We start from the raw sequence: 17,505 nt of genomic DNA, 5'->3' as shown, positions 1-17,505 counted from the left end.
TCCTTGAGTTTCTAGCTGAGTCTGAATCAGCTTCTCGTTCATTCACAACTACCCAAGTTTTTTCCCCTATTTTCATATTACCTCTCCTCCCCACCGCCCCACGATTTAGCACCCATCATCACAACAGTCCTAAGCCAGAATCTGCAGATTGATCTGAAAGTCAGGGTAACATGTAATGTAACCCTCTAAATGGCCCCTTCACGGCATCCCTAGCCCTGGTAGGCAGAGGTAGCAGAAGCTAGTCTCATACATAGCTATGTACAGTCCTTCCCCCCTAGGCTACGGGAGAACTCCAAAGACCAACAATTAAAATATATTAATATTTTATACTGATACATTCCAGCCAGATTTATGAGTTCTATCAATATTTGCATCATTTGTTAGAATTATTATCATTTGGTTCTGTGCAGGCTGCTCTTGAACATGAAGAGGGCAAAATACTTCGTATTCAACTGGAGTTGAACCAGGTGAAGGCTGACATTGACAGGAGACTGGCAGAAAAAGATGAAGAAATTGATCAGCTGAAACGAAACCACCTGAGAGTTGTGGAATCTATGCAGAGTACCCTGGATGCTGAGATCAGAAGCAGAAATGATGCTTTGAGGCTAAAGAAAAAAATGGAAGGGGATCTGAATGAAATGGAAATCCAGTTGAGTCATGCAAACCGCCAGGCTGCAGAGTCACAAAAGCAGCTAAGGAATGTACAAGGACTGTACAAAGTGAGTTTAGACTTAAGTCCTGTATAAAGTATCACTAACCTGCAGGAAGAGCATCTTTAAACTACTTTCACTTTTTACACAGGATGCTCAAATTCATCTGGATGATGCATTGAGAACTCAAGAGGACCTTAAAGAACAGTTGGCTATGGTTGAGCGCAGAGCCAACTTGTTGCAAACTGAGATTGAAGAACTCCGGGCAGCTCTGGAGCAAACAGAGAGGAGCAGAAAGGTGGCTGAGCAAGAACTTCTCGATGCATCTGAACGGGTGCAACTTCTTCACTCACAGGTAAGTAGCACAAGCTGAAAATGAAGAAAATGGCATTGTTCCAATAAAGACCCCTTTAATAGGATGATAACAAGTCATCTTTGCTAAAATCTGGACGGGCAAAAGTCAAAGGCATGGAATCAGCTCTTTATTATTAGAATTTCAGGTTTTAATTATAACCAGAATCCCTGATAAGACCAGAAATGTCTACATTATACATCAATAAACTGGAATACAAACCATGATGACAAAATCTGAATATAATGTAATTGTATCTATAGGATATATCTGCTTGTACATCCCATCAATGTCATGTTTTCTTCTGTTTAACAGAATACCAGTCTGATCAACACCAAGAAGAAGCTTGAAACTGACATTTCCCAACTCCAAACTGAAGTTGAGGAGGCTGTTCAGGAAGCCCGCAATGCAGAAGACAAGGCCAAAAAGGCTATCACAGATGTATGTAGAATATATTTATTAAGTTTGTTTAAACAGAAGAGCAGCAGAGATGGGTATCTTTATCCTCTGTATGGATCTATTGAATAGGCGGCTATGATGGCTGAGGAGCTGAAGAAGGAGCAGGACACTAGCGCTCATCTGGAGAGGATGAAGAAGAACCTGGATCAGACAGTGAAGGACCTGCAGCTTCGCCTGGATGAGGCTGAGCAGCTGGCCCTGAAGGGAGGCAAGAAGCAGCTTCAGAAACTGGAAGCCAGAGTAAGTCCATCATTAGAGCTAGATTCCTCTTGTTATTTATGTTAGCAGCTGGACTGAGGAAGGGCAATAATCAAAGGCATAGGTATCACAGTGTTTTATCTACAGAAAAGAGTTCTTCAATTATCACCCAGCTCACTCATAATGTAACCAGTAGCTACAATACCCCAGTACTTAGAACCTTCACTATCTCCCAGTCTGTTGGAGAATTAAATTTAAAATGCTTACTCTTATTTAGAAAATTCTTTAAAGGCAGCTACCCCTCATCATCTTAAAAATGTTTTGATTGAATAGTGACAGTCACATCTGTGAGGCCTGTCACAAAGTCACTGCTTGCTGTTTCCCCCTTTACAAGCAGCTCAATTGACGGACCTGCTCCTGAATATTTCCAATCACTGCTCGCATTTTGTAGAACACAGTTTACCAACTGAACTCCATCAGATAGAGATTCATATTTGTATTTCCAGCGAAAGTGAAGAACTTTTTCTCATGTTTCCGGATTCTGGCAGTCTATGTCCTGTCCTTTCTTGCTGATGATTTTTATTTTAGTAATGTTTTTAATGTTTGTGATTTGTTTTTCCTTTTTGATATACTGTACATATTTTGCTATTCTACTTGTATTTAGTTTCTGTCAGTTTTGTGCTTGTATTTTTTCTTATTGTTTATATTTTTATGTCAAATTTTGTAATCTGATAAGGACTCAGAATAAGCAGGCAGTAAGAAAATATATAAAAGTATGCAAATTCTCAGTAATATGCATACTTTTATCCACATACAAAACCTTGTGGCAGGAGAGAGCATAGAGATGAAACAATATGAATAGATCTGTTACAAAACAAAAACCTACACTCATCATTTTGTGTTGAAATTTTATGTGTAATTTTTCCTTGGCAGAAACCAGCAGCAGCTGCATCATGTTTTCAATTTTATCTAACTCTTATCCTTATTTTCTTGCTTCAGGTAAGGGAACTGGAAAATGAAGTTGATAGTGAACAGAAGCGCAGTGCAGAAGCCATTAAAGGTGTGCGCAAATATGAAAGGAGAGTCAAGGAGCTCACGTACCAGGTAACAAGAAGATTTCTGTGCATTGCAAATGTCAGAGATTGCAGATAAACTGTAAAATGGTTGAAAAGGAATTACTTTAATATCCTTTTGAAGGAAGTGAAAGTTGAGAGAGAGAGTCAGTAAAGAAGATTGCCTGGCCCACAGGTGGTCATCGCTTTCATAGAGCATCACATGCTAGAAAATAGTTTAAAGCATAGTTTAGTCTAACCATTTTTACATAATGTAGATAAACTTAATTTTAAAAGTTTGCAAACCACTTTAAAAGTAGAAAAATTTTTTTGACAAAATTTGTAATGATTTTTATACACTCTCTAAACACAGCGTTTCATACTGGAGTTCACAGTGCTTTCTCAGCACTTTCTCTGATTATTAGGGGTGACAAGCATTTAGGGTATTGTTCTCAATGTGGGCTATCATTAAGGCAGGTTATTTTACCACTAACTTGTGCTATTTTACCACAGGTCACACTATATGCAATGAGACCTAGTTACTAATAAGTGGGGGTAACAGTCAAATAACATGTCTTAACAGTAGCCCACATTGATAATTTCCCCCCTTAATTAATGGAAATGTCTCCAGAACTTGAAATCACTGTTATATGTAATAAAGTGAGCCAAGTGTATAATAATCAAGCCATTGTTGCTTCACTGATGAGGTTGGCTCTTAGGCATTGGTGGAATGAGGCATTATGACATCACAATATCACAGAATAAAGTTCTTCACACCAAAGGATGAAGTTGTCAATGTGGGTTTCCATTAAGATGTGTTATTTTACCATTAATTCATGTTATTTATCACAGATTCCATTTTATGCAATGAGACCTAGTCACTAACAACTAGGGTTAAAAGTAAAATAACACACCTTAACAATAGCCCATATTGATAAGTTCCCCCTAACTCTTTAATTATCAGAGAAATAAATGACAGGCTCCTTAGACCCTTATTTCTGTAATGAGGAGATAACCTTGGATGATAAGGTGTTAATTGAAAGTTTGAAGATTTATATACAATTGAAAAATTGTAGCATTAAAAATTGAAAAAAGTGTTCAATGATTAAACAATTGAGGACTGGAAAAAAAAAAGAAAAGACCCTTTTTGTAGGTCAGTTTTAGTCTCTCAAGCTTTATGAGCACACAAAAAATATTTTGAAATTTAATTAAGACACGTAGAGGGGCCTAATCAAAAGGGACACCCAAGTTTTCCTGGGGAGTCCTCGCAGGACGGCTCCAGCAAGGGGTGGAGAAACCCGTATTATTGAAACAAGATGGGCGTCCATCTTTCGTTCGATAATACGGTCGGGGACGCCCAAATCAGCAAATTTAGGTCGACCTTAGAGATGGTCGTCCCCAGGACTTGGTCGTTTCTGATTTTTGGCGATAATGGAAAGCGAGGACGCCCATCTCAGAAACGACCAAATCCAAGCCATTTGGTCATGGGAGGAGCCAGCATTCATAGTGCACTGGCCCCCCTGACATGCCAGGACACCAACTGGGCACCCTAGGGGACACTGCAGTGGACTTCACAAATTGCTCCCAGGTACATAGCTCCCTTACCTTCAGCCAGATGCACTAACTGAACGGAAAAAGCCCTTCCCTTACTGATCCCTTAGCGATTCGGAAGGAACGGGCATGCATGCATGAAAACCGCATGAAAATGAGCTGCTCGCTGTTAGCTCATTTGCAACACGATTTCCTTCCTAAGGAGGGGAAGCCAGTGCAGAGCAGCCAAGCGTTATGGTGGCTGCTCTGCGCATGCCAAAGACAGCTTCATACATGCAGACAAGCTGCGTGTATAATAGCCTTCTACAACCTTAAATAAATTGCCGTCTACAACCTTAGAAAACACAAGTCCAGGTGAAAACGTCCCAAGTGCTCGTCAGGGACATCTTTTTTTTTTTTGAGTACGGGTGAAGGGACATCTAAGTGTTAAGCGCCTTCGCTATGCCTCCGTCCCTGCGACGGGCAGTTGAGGATGTCCAAAATGTGGATGTTTCTGTGAGAAGGATGCCCATGCCTTTGCTATGCCTCTGACACCCCCTTTATTTATTTGGATTTTGGATCACAAGTAGCAGCAGTGGGATTGAACTGGCCACCTCTGGATTGCAAGACCAGTGCTCTAACCATTAGGCACGCTCCACTCCACTCCCTTGAAATGTGGCCATCCCTGTGGGGGGGGGGGGGGCAGTTCAGGACACCAAAATGTTTGAAAGAAGGACATCCACGCCTTCGCTATGCCTCCGCTGACACACACATACCTCCCCTCCCAGGGACCTGCATACTGCTGCGATGGACCTGAGAATGACATTTCAGGCTGGCAAAAAAAGTTTTTAAAGTTGTTTTTTTGAGGGTGGGAGGGGGTTAGTGACCACTAGGGGAGTCAGGTGAGGTCATCCCCGATTCTCTCCGGTGGACATCTGGTCAGTTCGGGCACCTTTTTGAGGCTTGGTCGTAAGAAAAAATGGACCAAGTAAAGTCGGCCAAGTGCTCGTCAGGGACACCCTTCCTTTTTCCATTATCGCTCGAGGACGCCCATCTGCAAGGCACGCCTCAGTCCCTCCTTCGCTACGCCTCGGACACGCCCCAAACTTTGGTCATCCCTGCGACAGGAAGCAGTTGGGGACACCCAAAATCGGCTTTCGATTATGCCGATTTGGGTAACCCTGAGAGGACGCCCATCTCCCGATTTGTGTCGAAAGATGGGCGCCCTTCTCTTTCGAAAATAAGCCTGATAAGGCCCTATTTACTAAGCCACGCTGTAGCGCACTAGCATTTTTAGCGCACGCTAATGCTAGAGACACCCATATATTCCTTGGATCTGCGCTGAAATTTTGGCACTGATTTTCCAAGCACCATATACAGAATCTAGAGGTATATGCAAATAGTGTGCGCTGTTACTAGAGAATGATATCGTTTTGAAATGACTACCCATCCTTATAAATTTGTAAGTGGATGTTCTGCTATACATAGGGTCACCACAAGGTGTGAAGGAATTAACCTCCATGCAGAGGACAGGAATCCTGGGAAAAGCCAGGATGTTATTGTAAATTTTGTTTTAATAAATCATCTCCAGTCTTTTCTGCAGTTAATGGCCAATACCCATGAAAGGGCTAACTACCCTCTGTTCCATCAGTAGGAAGAGCGAATGTAAAACAGTTAATAATTGTTCTATTTCCTTATATTTACCTGTTAACATTCTTTTCTAGTCTGAGGAGGACAGGAAAAACATCCTGAGATTGCAGGACCTGGTGGACAAGCTGCAATTGAAAGTGAAATCATACAAGAGACAGTCTGAGGAGTCTGTGAGTACTTACAAAGCCTTAACTCGTATTCATTAGTTTCAAATACTTAAAAGAAATAAGGAAGGATGTGAAGGAAAAGAATGCAGGCAGGAGGGAGAGAGGATGGGAGGAAGAGTGAGGATAACTTGCTCTCTTGAAGAAGCAGAAGCACCAACTTGATTTTTCAAGCTATCAGTTTCCCTGTTCTTGGCTCAGTTGCTTCTGTGTTTGCTGGGGGAGGGGGGTGTTCTCCATCACTGTTCTTACCAAACTGATTTATTCTATGCAATCATTTTCTGAAAGACAACTTTTACATTTTATAATACTCAATCTCTTATTCAAAAACAGCAGCTAGTATATGGATAAGTGTCATATCCATAACTTTTCAACAGTACTATGGTCTAGTGGCACTAAAAATTCATACTGACCCCCAGCACTATCCAGAAAGTGCCAGGGTGGACAGTGAGGGTGGAGTGTGGGCATTCTGCCTAACTATGGATAATCTATTATATTAAGCTAATTATGCAGTTTAATTTAGGGCAGCAAAAAGGCTGCCCTAAATTAAACCACTTGGCTAAAATGGATAGCAGCTTAATATCGCCACTATCTGTAGAAATGTGGTCACTATTCTGCACCTATATTCAACCCACCTTGGCTGGCATTTAAAAAAATACTGACTGCAGCTTTGAATGTTGAGCCAAGTAACTATAACTTCCTATGGGAGCAATACTCATTAGGGTCATATATGGAATATGAACCTCATATAAGCCAAATTTAAAAGTGTTTAGGAGCCTAAATCTAGGCTTCTAAACTGGCCATTTGAAAACCTACAAGGGCTGTGTCCTTGAATGTAGGGGTCTAAAAACTTGGTGGAATGAGAGTGTGGACTTAGGGTGGGAAAAAAGTTAGGAGCTTTGTTTGACTTTCTATACTAGAGGCCTAACTACTAGAGTCTAAAATTTAGGGAAATGAATTGCAGCTCTAAATTTTAGGCACAAAACTTTAGGTGAATTTTCAGCTGAAATCTTAGGAACCTAACTTTGACTGACAATAAATGGATGACTTATGTGCCTAAATTAAGAAGCTCAGATTTCTGGGGAAAAAAAAAAACCCATATTGGTTTCAGAAAAACACCTCCAAGCTTTCAAGGGAGCAAAACTAGAAATGGATAATAGTCTTCAAGTTTACCTAGGTGAGGTAGCAATCATAAATGATGAGCAACTGGTCACAGTAAAGATAGGCAAAAGGTGTACCTGGCTAAGGAACAGAGGAGGTAAACAAAAATAATTCCACCAATAGTGCTACACTTCACAGATGCCACAGGTTAAGGTGAGAGTTTTGAGAGACCAATGAGAATGGAGATGTACACAGGAGTAAACCCATGGAGGACTTGTGACCAGTAGGAGTGATTTACCACCAGATCTTGAAGAAATGAGCAGTTAGAAAAACTCTTGAAATGATTATATTTTTCTTATCCATTAATGTTAATATACTGGATGTGTAAATGTTAAATGAAAACTCTAAAAAATTAATTTGACTTGTGCAGGAGGAGCTGTCAAATACAAACCTTTCCAAGTATCGCAAGATCCAACATGAGTTAGAGGAAGCCGAGGAGAGAGCAGACATTGCAGAGTCTCAGGTCAACAAACTGAGAGTCAAATCCCGGGAGGTTACCAAGATCGTACACAGTGAAGAATGAGTACCTTTCCAGGCTGGAAAATAACTAAAGAAAGGCACAAAAGTGAATCTTCTCTTTCTCACTCTGTTGTTTAGTTCTCTATTTTGTCATAAATATCTAAAAATTAAAGAATATAGATCAATGCAGAGAATGAACCATGTCTGCTCGTATTTATTATTCAGAATTTTACATCAGTAATGCAACAATTTAATTTGAATAGTTATTTGATAAGAGAGTAAACAGGAGACAGTACTTGTGTAACTAAGAAAAGTTCTTTCAACCCTGATGAGACCTTTGTTGGAGTTATGCATCCAGTTCCAGGCTCCACACTTCACAAAAGATGTATCTGGAAAAAAATTCTTTAAGAAAGCAGAAAAAATGATGAGGAAGATGAGGAAAAGTTAAAGGAGATTTATTTTGGCTACTGGAGAAATGCCTGCAGTGTACTACTACTAATCATTTCTATAGCGCTACAAGGCATACGCAGCGCTGTACACCATACACAAAAAAGACAGTCCCTGCTCAAAGAGCTTACAATCTAGATAAGACAGGCAGACAGACAGAACAATTAAGGGTAAGAGAAATAAAGAGGTGAGGATAAAAGGATAGGGCAAATGAGCAGTGGTTAGGAGTCAAAAGCAGTGGTAAAGAGGTGGGCTTTAAGTTTGGACTTGAAAACGGCCAAAGAGGGGGCTAGACGTACAGGCTCAGGAAGTCTATTCCAGGCATGAGGTGCAGCAAGATAAAAGGAACGGAGTCTGGAATTAGCAGTAGAGGAGAAGGGGACAGATAAGAGAGATTTATCAACAGAACGGAGTACCCGAGGGGGGGGGGGGCGTAGGGAGAGGCAAGAGTGGAGAGGTACTGGGGAGCTGCAGAGTGAATGCACTTATAGGTTAATAAGAGAAGTTTGAATTGAATGCGGAAACAGATAGGGAGCCAGTGAAATGACTTGAGGAGAGGGCTAATGTGAGCATAGTGACTTTGGCGGAAAATGAGTCACGCAGCAGAGTTTTGGACTGATTGAAGAAGAGAGAGATGGCTAAAGGGAGGCCGGTGAGAAGCAGGTTACAGTAATCAAGACGAGAGGTGAAAAGAGTGTGGATAAGGGTTCTGGTAGAGTGCTCAGAGATGAAGGGATGGATTTTGCTGATGTTAAAGAGAAAGAAACGACAGGTTTTGGCAATCTGCTGAATGTGAGCAGAGAAGGAGAGAGAGGAGTCAAAGATGACCCCAAGGTTATGCGCAGATGAGACAGGGAGAATGAGAGTGCCATTCACAGAAATAGAGAAAGGGGGGAGAGGAGAGGTAGGTTTAGGGAGAAAGATGAGAAGCTCGGTTTTGGCCATGTTAAGTTTCAGATGACGTTGAGACATCCAGGCAGCGATATCAGATAGTGTACCTTGACAACAGTATGTGAAAGAAAGCTATTGGCAATGAGGGAACTTTGTGATTATGCTGCTGCTAGCACAGTGCTACTGAGCATTGTCACAGCTTCTTTGGGGTGTTTTAACACTTCCATTGTGTTCATACCCCTGATGCAGCCCTGAGTGGGCGAAACGTTGACCATGTCAGGTACTAGTTTTTAATACAGAATTATCTTTGGAGGAGTTTGTTTGGGATCTACTTTCTTTCGCTTCGTCTTGATGTAGATCTAACTCGCCTCTCTAGTGCTTGATGGATGTCTTCTTCGATAACAGTGTGCACATATTAAAAGGTGCTTATATGAAAGATAGTGATCAGTTCTCCATTTTTCCTGCGAAAAGAGCAAGCAGTGATGGGTTTATATTGCAGCAAAAAGGTTTGCCTGAGACTTCAGAAATAACTAACTCAAATGTACCTAGAATAGTTATAGGATCTCTATTATAATGACATCAAAGCAATTTAGGAAACTGTTTGCCAAAGAGGATTTAGCCACTCTGGCAACACAGGATGGAGTTAGTCCAGAGGGAGGCTACTACAATGGGCAGTTCTCTTCATCATAAAACATACTGGATCTGCATATGTATAGACTGAAAGAAAGATGGGAGATATGACACAGACATCTAAATACCTCTGTGGCACAAATTACAGAGGTGGGCCTCTTTTAATTGAAAGAAAGCTCTGAAATGAAGGGGCATAAGATGAACTGGGATAGACTTTGGAGTAATCTAAGGAAATAACTTCCTTATGGAAAAGGTGGTGGATGTGTGAATGGCCTCCTAGTGGAGGTGTGGAGACAAGGACTGTATCTGAATTCAAGAAAGTATGGGACAAGCACAGAGGATCTCTAAGGTGAGGAAAGGATAGTAATAGTTATGGATGAGCAGACTGGATAGGTCATATAGAGGCATATTTTCAAAGCACTTAGCCTCCCAAAGTTCCATAGAAACCTATGGAACTTAGCCTCCCAAAGTGCTTTGAAAATATGCCTCATAGTCTTTACCTGCAAAAAAAAGTGGCTTTCTGAAATCACTATATGCACATGTGTGTGATCTATACATATAAATTTTGCTATTTACAATGTAAATGCTTCTAAAATAAGTCCAAAATCAATTTGTTCTCCTCCATTCACATTATATCTTTAAAAATTCTGACAGATTAGTAAGATACAATATCCCTTTTCTATAACCATGCTGGTTTTAAATCTGAATTTTCTAAAATAAACAACGCAACACATTTGTACAGAAAACAGAATTTTTTTTTGTTACATTTGTACCCCGCGCTTTCCCACTCATGGCAGGCTCAATGCGGCTTACAAGGGGCAATGGAGGGTTAAGTGACTTGCCCAGACTCACAAGGAGCTGCCTGTGCCTGAAGTGGGAATCGAACTCAGTTCCTCAGTTCCCCAGGACCAAAGTCCGCCACCCTAACCACATAACATCAAAAAATAAATGTCTTGGGGTCCTTATACTAAGCTGCGGCAAAAGGGGGACTGCGCTGGTGTTTTTGACGTGCACCGAGACCCCCTTTTACCACAGCGTGTAAAAGTTTTTTTTTTTTAAATGGCCATGTGGCAAGTGAAGCACTTGTTTGTAGCCATTTCAGGGGGAGCACTTGGTAGCGGTAAGGGCTCCCACACTAACCTGGCAGTAACTGGGTAGATTGCGGCACTGCCCGAATACCGCCAAGTAAATACCAGCGCTACAAAAATATTTTTATAGTGCTGGAAATGGCGTGTGCTGGGGGTGGGAACTACCACCAGGCTGATGCAGTAGCCCAGAGCAGTAAGCCCACGTTGGGCTTACCGCCACTTAGTAAAAGACCCCCTCAGCCATTTAACACAAATCACCTAAATATAGGAGCGAATCCAAATAAATTATTAAAAAGAAAAATAAAAGTTCAAGGCTAAGATAACCTTCAGTTACCAGTTCTCAGCAGGCTTTAAGAAGTGCTTTAACAATGCTTCGCATCCAGAAAGCGGATAACTGAGCAGGCTCATAAAAACATCTGTAAGACTGATATTTCACCACACACCTACAGGGAAATGAAAGGAAAAAAACAACCCCCTCCCAGTTAAACTACTCCCTCCCAAAGTAACAGAAGCTGTTGCCACTTCCTTTCAGTAATTTTACAAACATTAGGAAGTATCCTTATCTTACACCCAAAGAAATTCTCTTTTCTGTGTCTAAAAAATATATGGATCATCTAATCTCTACCTAGACACAAAGTAAAAGATGTGATCAAAGTGGATGACACAATTCGAGTAGAATCAATCAGACTTCTGCAAAATTTCAGTCTAACTAACCAAACCCATTTCTGAACTGCCTTGGTCACTTGCCAGCCTGGTGCAAAGTTGGCGGATCTCAAGTGTCACCAAGATAAGATTGTATATAGTGCTGGGGCGCAGCCAGCTGTCTTGGTACATGTGGTACTAATGACTTAAGAATGTGAGAGGGAGGATCTAGAAGCCAAATTTGGAATCTTAGGCAAAAAGCTGATATCCAGAACCTCCAGGGTAGCATTTTCAGAAATGCTCCCTTGTCAATGCACAGGATCCAAGAGGCAGGCAAAGCTGCGGAGTCTCAATGCATGGATGAGAAGATGGTGCAGGAGTGCAGGGATGTGGGTTTAAGATTTGTTAAGAACTGGACAGCTGCTTCTTTTAGCTGTGAATGGAACAGGATTCCTGACCTAGCAGCTTTAATAAATGCTCTTTTCTTGTTCTACAACTGATGTGTGGTTCTGTCTTACCTGGGCACCAGTCCCGCCCTCATTCATATCTAATATAATAAAACGCACCGTGAACGTTCTGAAGACAACGTTCTGAAGTCACTCAAACACTCCCTGAAGGGTTCGTGGATTCGTGGTGTGAAGCCAGCCAGGCTGCCAGCCATCTCTGCCCCGCCCTCGCATCAAACGTCATGACGTCGAGGGCAAACATCATGACGTTGAGGGCGGAAAAAAAAACAAACAAAGCGCAGCGTCAGGGAAGGAGGCGGCGCTCCCGACTTCTCTAGCCTTCCCTTCACTGTGTTCCGCCTTCTTCTGACGTCAAGGATGACATCAGAAGAAGGCAGAACACAGCGAAGGGAAGGCTAGACGTCGGGAGCGCCGCCTCCTTCCCTGACGCTGCGCTGCCGGAACCGCCGCCACGGAGGTAAATTTAAAAAGAAAAAAAAAAAAAAAGGGATGTTGGGGGAGAGAAGAGGGTGGGCAGTTGAACAATGGGAGCGGGAGGGCAGAGGAGAAACGACAGCAAGGATGCGAAGGGGGGGGGAGAAGAGGGCGGGACAGGCTGGGACGGGAGAGAGAAGAGCATGGATGCGAGGGGGGGTCATGGAAGGGAGAGAGGGGAATTGCTGGAAAAGGATGAATGGAGGGGCAGGGGACAGAGGAGCATGGATGGGCATGGATTGGGATGGCAGGGCTCAGGGAGAGAGGGGAATTGCTGGAAAGGGATGAATGGAGGGGGCAGGGGACAGAGCAGCATGGATGGGCATGGATTGGGAGGGCAGGGCTCAGGGAGAGAGGGGAATTGCTGGATAGGGATGAATGGAGGGGACAGATGGGCATGGATGGGTATGGATTGGAGGGCAGGGCTCGGAGAGAGGGAATTGCTGGATAGGGATGAATGGAGGGGCAGGGGACAGGAGCATGGATGGGCATGGATTGGGAGGGCAGGGCTCAGGGAGAGAGGGGAATTGCTGGATAGGGATGAATGGAGGGGACAGATGGGCATGGATGGATATGGATTGCAGGGCAGGGCTCAGGGAGAGAGGGGAATTGCTGGATAGGGATGAATGGAGGGGGCAGGTGACAGGAGTATGGATGGGCATGGATTGGGAGGGCAGGGCTCAGGGAGAGAGGGGAATTGCTGGATAGGGATGAATGGAGGGGACAGATGGGCATGGATGGATATGGATTGCAGGGCAGGGCTCAGAGAGAGAGGGGAATTGCTGGATAGGGATGAATGGAGGGGGCAGGTGACAGAGGAGCATGGATGGGCATGGATTGGGAGGGCTGGGCTCAGGGAGAGAGGGGAATTGCTGGAAAAGGATGAATGGAGGGGGCAGGGGACAGATGGGCATGGATTGGGAGGGCAAGGCTCACACTCTCTCTCTCATATACAATGACTTTCTGACTCTCACTCTCACACACTCTGTCTCACAATGTATCACATTCACTCTCTATGTGCCACACAGTCACTCACACACTCGCTTGGTCTCATACACTCACTCTCACAGAGAATCTGTGTCTCACACACACTCTCTCTCTCGCACACACACACACACACACACTCTCTCTCTCACACTGTGTCTCACATACACACTTGCACACACTCTCATTCTTACACACACACTCTCACAAACACACTCACACCCAGACTCACTCTCTCTCTCACACACACACACTCACACTTTCACTCTGACTCTCACACAGTCACTCTCACATACACTCTCCCAAACATACACACTCCGAGGAAAACCTTGCTAGCGCCCGTTTCATTTGTGTCAGAAACGGGCCTTTTTTACTAGTTACCACAGAAAAGTAAATAAATAACATACTTTTAAATGCACAAGTAACTGATTACAAATTTTAATCAAAATGCAGACCTAAAAAATGTAAATAAAAAGTACTGAAAAGGTAAGAAATACAAATTGAAAAATTACAAATTAAAGAATCTAAAACCGCATGCAAAATAGCTATAAGCCTTACAAGCCCTACTTAGAACCAAGAATATGTGGTGATATTCTCCCAAAATGGGAGAGAGAAGTGAACTCAGCCCCCTCCTCCTGACGGGAAGGGCAGGTTATCTATTGAGCAGGGGTGCAAAAGGTGGTTGGAGTCAAAAAGAAGAATGCTGTTTTGGATGAGTGGGCGTAGCTTGTTTTGGTTGAGCCCCTTCTTGTTGCCAGAATGAATGTGGCTGTTCTGGAAAAGGAAGTGAAACAGAACATAAGGATTTGTTCACTATGACTAACACTGGAGTTGCACGTTATAAGACGACTCAGAAAGATGAAGACAGGAGAGAATACCTAAATAAGCGAAGAGAAGCTGGAAAAGCTATCAGGAAAGCGAAGCGGCAAATGGAGGAAAAGATAGCTAATACGGTAAAATTGGGGATAAGACCTTTTTCAGATATGTAAGTGACAAGAGGAAGTGCCATAATAGCATTCTGAGGCTCAAAGCTGAGGGAGAGAAATATGTGGAAGATAAGGATAAAGCTGAACTGCTTAACAATTATTTTAGCTTTGTGTTCACGAATGAAAGACTGGGGGTAGGGCTGCAGAAAACGAAGGCTAAAGGGGATGGATGTTAGACCAAGACCCATTTATGGAGGACTGCGTTCGTGAGGAGCTTGCCACACTAAAAGTAGACAGAGCGAGTGATTGAGCGCTGATAGGATACACCCAAGGGTGCTTAAGGAACTCGGAGTTCTGTCGGCGCCACTGATGGACCTCTTCAATGGTTCCTTAGAAACTGGAGTGGTCCCAGTGGACTGGAGAAGGACGGATGTGGTTCCTTGCACAAGAGTGGAAGTAAGGAGGAGGTTGGGAATTACAGACCTGTCAGTCTGACCTCGGTGGTGAGTAAGCTAATGGAAAACGCTTCTAAAGAGGAGGATTGTGAGATTTCTTGAAACTACATGGAAGCGGGACCCGAGGCAGCATGGCTTCACTAGTGGCAGGTTGTGTCAGATGAATCTGACTGTCTTCTTCGACTGGGTGACCAAACAGTTGGATGTGGGAGGGGCGCTTGATGTGGTATACTTGGATTTTAGCAAAGCCTTTGACACGGTTCCGACAGGCGACTGATAATAAATTGAGTGCCCTCGGTATGGACCTAGAGTAACTGATTGGGTTAAAAATTGGTTGAATGGGTAAGAGACAGAGGGTAGTGGTAGTGGATACCACAGGAATCGGTCCTAGGGGCCGGTTCTTTTAATGTCTTCGTGAACAATATTGCGGAAGGGCTGTCTGTAAGGGTTGTCTCTTATGGATGATACTAAATTCTGCAACAGGGTGGACACCCTGGAGGGTGTGAATGACATGAAGAAGGACCTAGTGAAACTGGAGGAATGGACCGATATTTGGCAACTAAGATTTAATCCCAAAAAATGCAGGGTCATGCACTTGGGTTGCAAAAATCCGAGGGAACAGTACAGTATAGGGGTGAAGTGCTTCAGTGTACGAAGGAGAGCGGGACTTGGGGGTGATTGATGACCTTAAAGCTTCCAAACAGGTAGAAATAGCGACGGTCAAAGCCAGAAAGATACTTGGGTGCATACAGAGAGGCATGACCAGCAGGAAAAAGGAGGTGATAGTGCCGTTGTATAAGTCTCTAGTGAGGCCCCATTTGGAGTACTTGCGTGCAGTTCTGAAGACCACACCTACGGGAAAGATATAAACAGGATGGAGTCGGTCCAGAGGGCGGCTATGAAATTAGCAAGCGGTCTTGAATGCAAAAATTATAGGGACAGGCTTATGAACCTCAACATGTATATGCTGGAAGAGAGGAGGGAGAAAAGGAGACATGATAGAAATGTTTAAATATCTCAAGGGCATGTACAGGAAGAGAGCCTTTTTCAAATGAAGGAGAGCTCTGGAATGAGGGGGCATACGACAAAGTTAAGAGGGAATTGGCTTAGGAGTAACCTAAGCAAGTATTATTTCACAGAAAGGGTGGTGGCGGCGTGGAATGGCCTCCCGGTGGAGGTGGTGGAGTCGAAGACTGTTCCAGAATTTTAAAGGCATGGGATAAGCATGTGGGATCGCTTACGAACAGGAAGAATTAGGGGTTACAGAGGATGGGCAGACTGGATGGGTCATATGGCCTTTATCTGCCATCATGTTTCTATAATATAGGCTATCCTGCCCTGCAGTGGCAGAAGGGGATAAGTTCATTTATGCTCATAAACAAGTTAAGCGTCTATCAGTAACTAGGAAATATGTCCCTCTGCATAGCCCTTTCAGCATCCCCAATATTTCAGAGGCAAAAGACAGTAGTTTCTTGCAGAGAAACTGAACAAAACATATGTTTATCCATTTCCCACAAATCTGCCAGAATGGATTTACTTCCTTCTGCCAATGTAGGGCAGTATTGTGCAGAGGAATGAAGAGAAACCGGCGAGGTCTAAACTGGGACAGTGCTATCTGCACTGAAAAGTTCCAGTGCTGTATCATGATTTCTGTGCAGTCTGTGCTGGATGTGTGCTTCAATAGATGTCCCAAAGTAGAGCCTAGTCCTTGGCACTTAGAATGAAGAGATACAGCACTGATATGCTTCCGTTTGTCAAGCATCCTGGAATGGGTCCAGGATGCCACCTTCCCTTCAGGCCCGTGTAACTGCTCATAAGCAGCTACACTATGGGCCTGGAATCTTCCTTGGAAACAGGTGCCAGTTTAAGTGTTATTTGCAGGACCTTTTGAGTGACGGACTTCTGAAGCCATTGTACTGGGAAGTAGAAGATGGTTCCATAGAAGATTCTCAACTTCTATGCACAAAGCCCATAAACTGTGCAGAGGAAACCCACTTTTGAACTATCTGCACCTGAAGCTGCCTTTTCGCAGTTTCATGGTGGCCGCAAAGGTAATTGAGGTGATTCTTGCAGGCTTGAGCAGTGCTTATATTTGCTCTGGTTGTGATCTAAATTGAAGCAGATTAAAGGCTTGGAATGTATGTCAAAGTTCTAGATCTTTCTGCCACATTTTGGGCAAGGTCTGAAACCTGACTTCAGTAACAAGCAAAAGAAAAAAAAAGGAAAATAAAAAAATATTGGGAAAGCTTTGTTTAGCATCCATTCACCTGAGCAAAAAAAAAACACCAAACAAACCCAAAAAGAAACGAACTGAGGAGCACAGGGGACTGCTGTGTATGCAAATACACATGCTCTGAATTTACACTAAGTTCTGAGGTCTGTTTAATAATGAACCAGCAGTGTAGCCAGACCGCCAATTTTGGTTGGGCCTCAGCCCAAAGAGGTGGGCACAAAAGTTTCTCTCCATTCCCCCCCCCCCCCCCCCCCCCCACATCATCCCCCTGAATTGAAAATATAAATATCTTAGCTGGTGCGGATCCCCAAGCCCCACCAGCTGAAGACTCCCTCTTATGGCCAGAACTCCAAGCTCTGCAGTTAGCAACATGTTCCTGAGCCACTGCCACCACCCCCGGCACCCTGCACATGCTCAGTTTTCGCCATTATAATTACCCATATTCAAGTATATCACCCTATGAGGCATATTTTCAAAGCACTTTGGGAGGCTAAGTTCCATATGTTTCTATGGAACTTTGGGAGGCTAAGTGCTTTGAAAATAAGCCTCTATATGTCTTAAACAATCTAACTGAATAGGACCTGGAAAAATAA

The 17,505-nt window shown here is 43.3% G+C and overlaps 1 protein-coding gene across 1 annotated transcript in view; it reads left to right on the top strand.

The window, feature by feature from the left end:
• Window positions 1-7,873, top strand: part of LOC115473217 (myosin heavy chain, skeletal muscle, adult-like) — a 49,929-nt gene extending 42,056 nt beyond the window's left edge. The window contains 7 exon segments of the mRNA XM_030207998.1: window positions 411-719; window positions 802-1,005; window positions 1,318-1,443; window positions 1,531-1,701; window positions 2,659-2,763; window positions 5,966-6,061; window positions 7,587-7,873. Coding sequence (XP_030063858.1) covers window positions 411-719; window positions 802-1,005; window positions 1,318-1,443; window positions 1,531-1,701; window positions 2,659-2,763; window positions 5,966-6,061; window positions 7,587-7,739 — 1,164 coding nt within the window. The 3' untranslated portion in view covers window positions 7,740-7,873.
• Window positions 7,874-17,505: the final 9,632 nt, after the last annotated feature.

This window comes from Microcaecilia unicolor, chromosome 6, assembly GCF_901765095.1.
Source record: "Microcaecilia unicolor chromosome 6, aMicUni1.1, whole genome shotgun sequence".
Taxonomy (NCBI): domain Eukaryota; kingdom Metazoa; phylum Chordata; class Amphibia; order Gymnophiona; family Siphonopidae; genus Microcaecilia; species Microcaecilia unicolor.
This window is presented reverse-complemented; position numbering and strand designations above follow the sequence as displayed.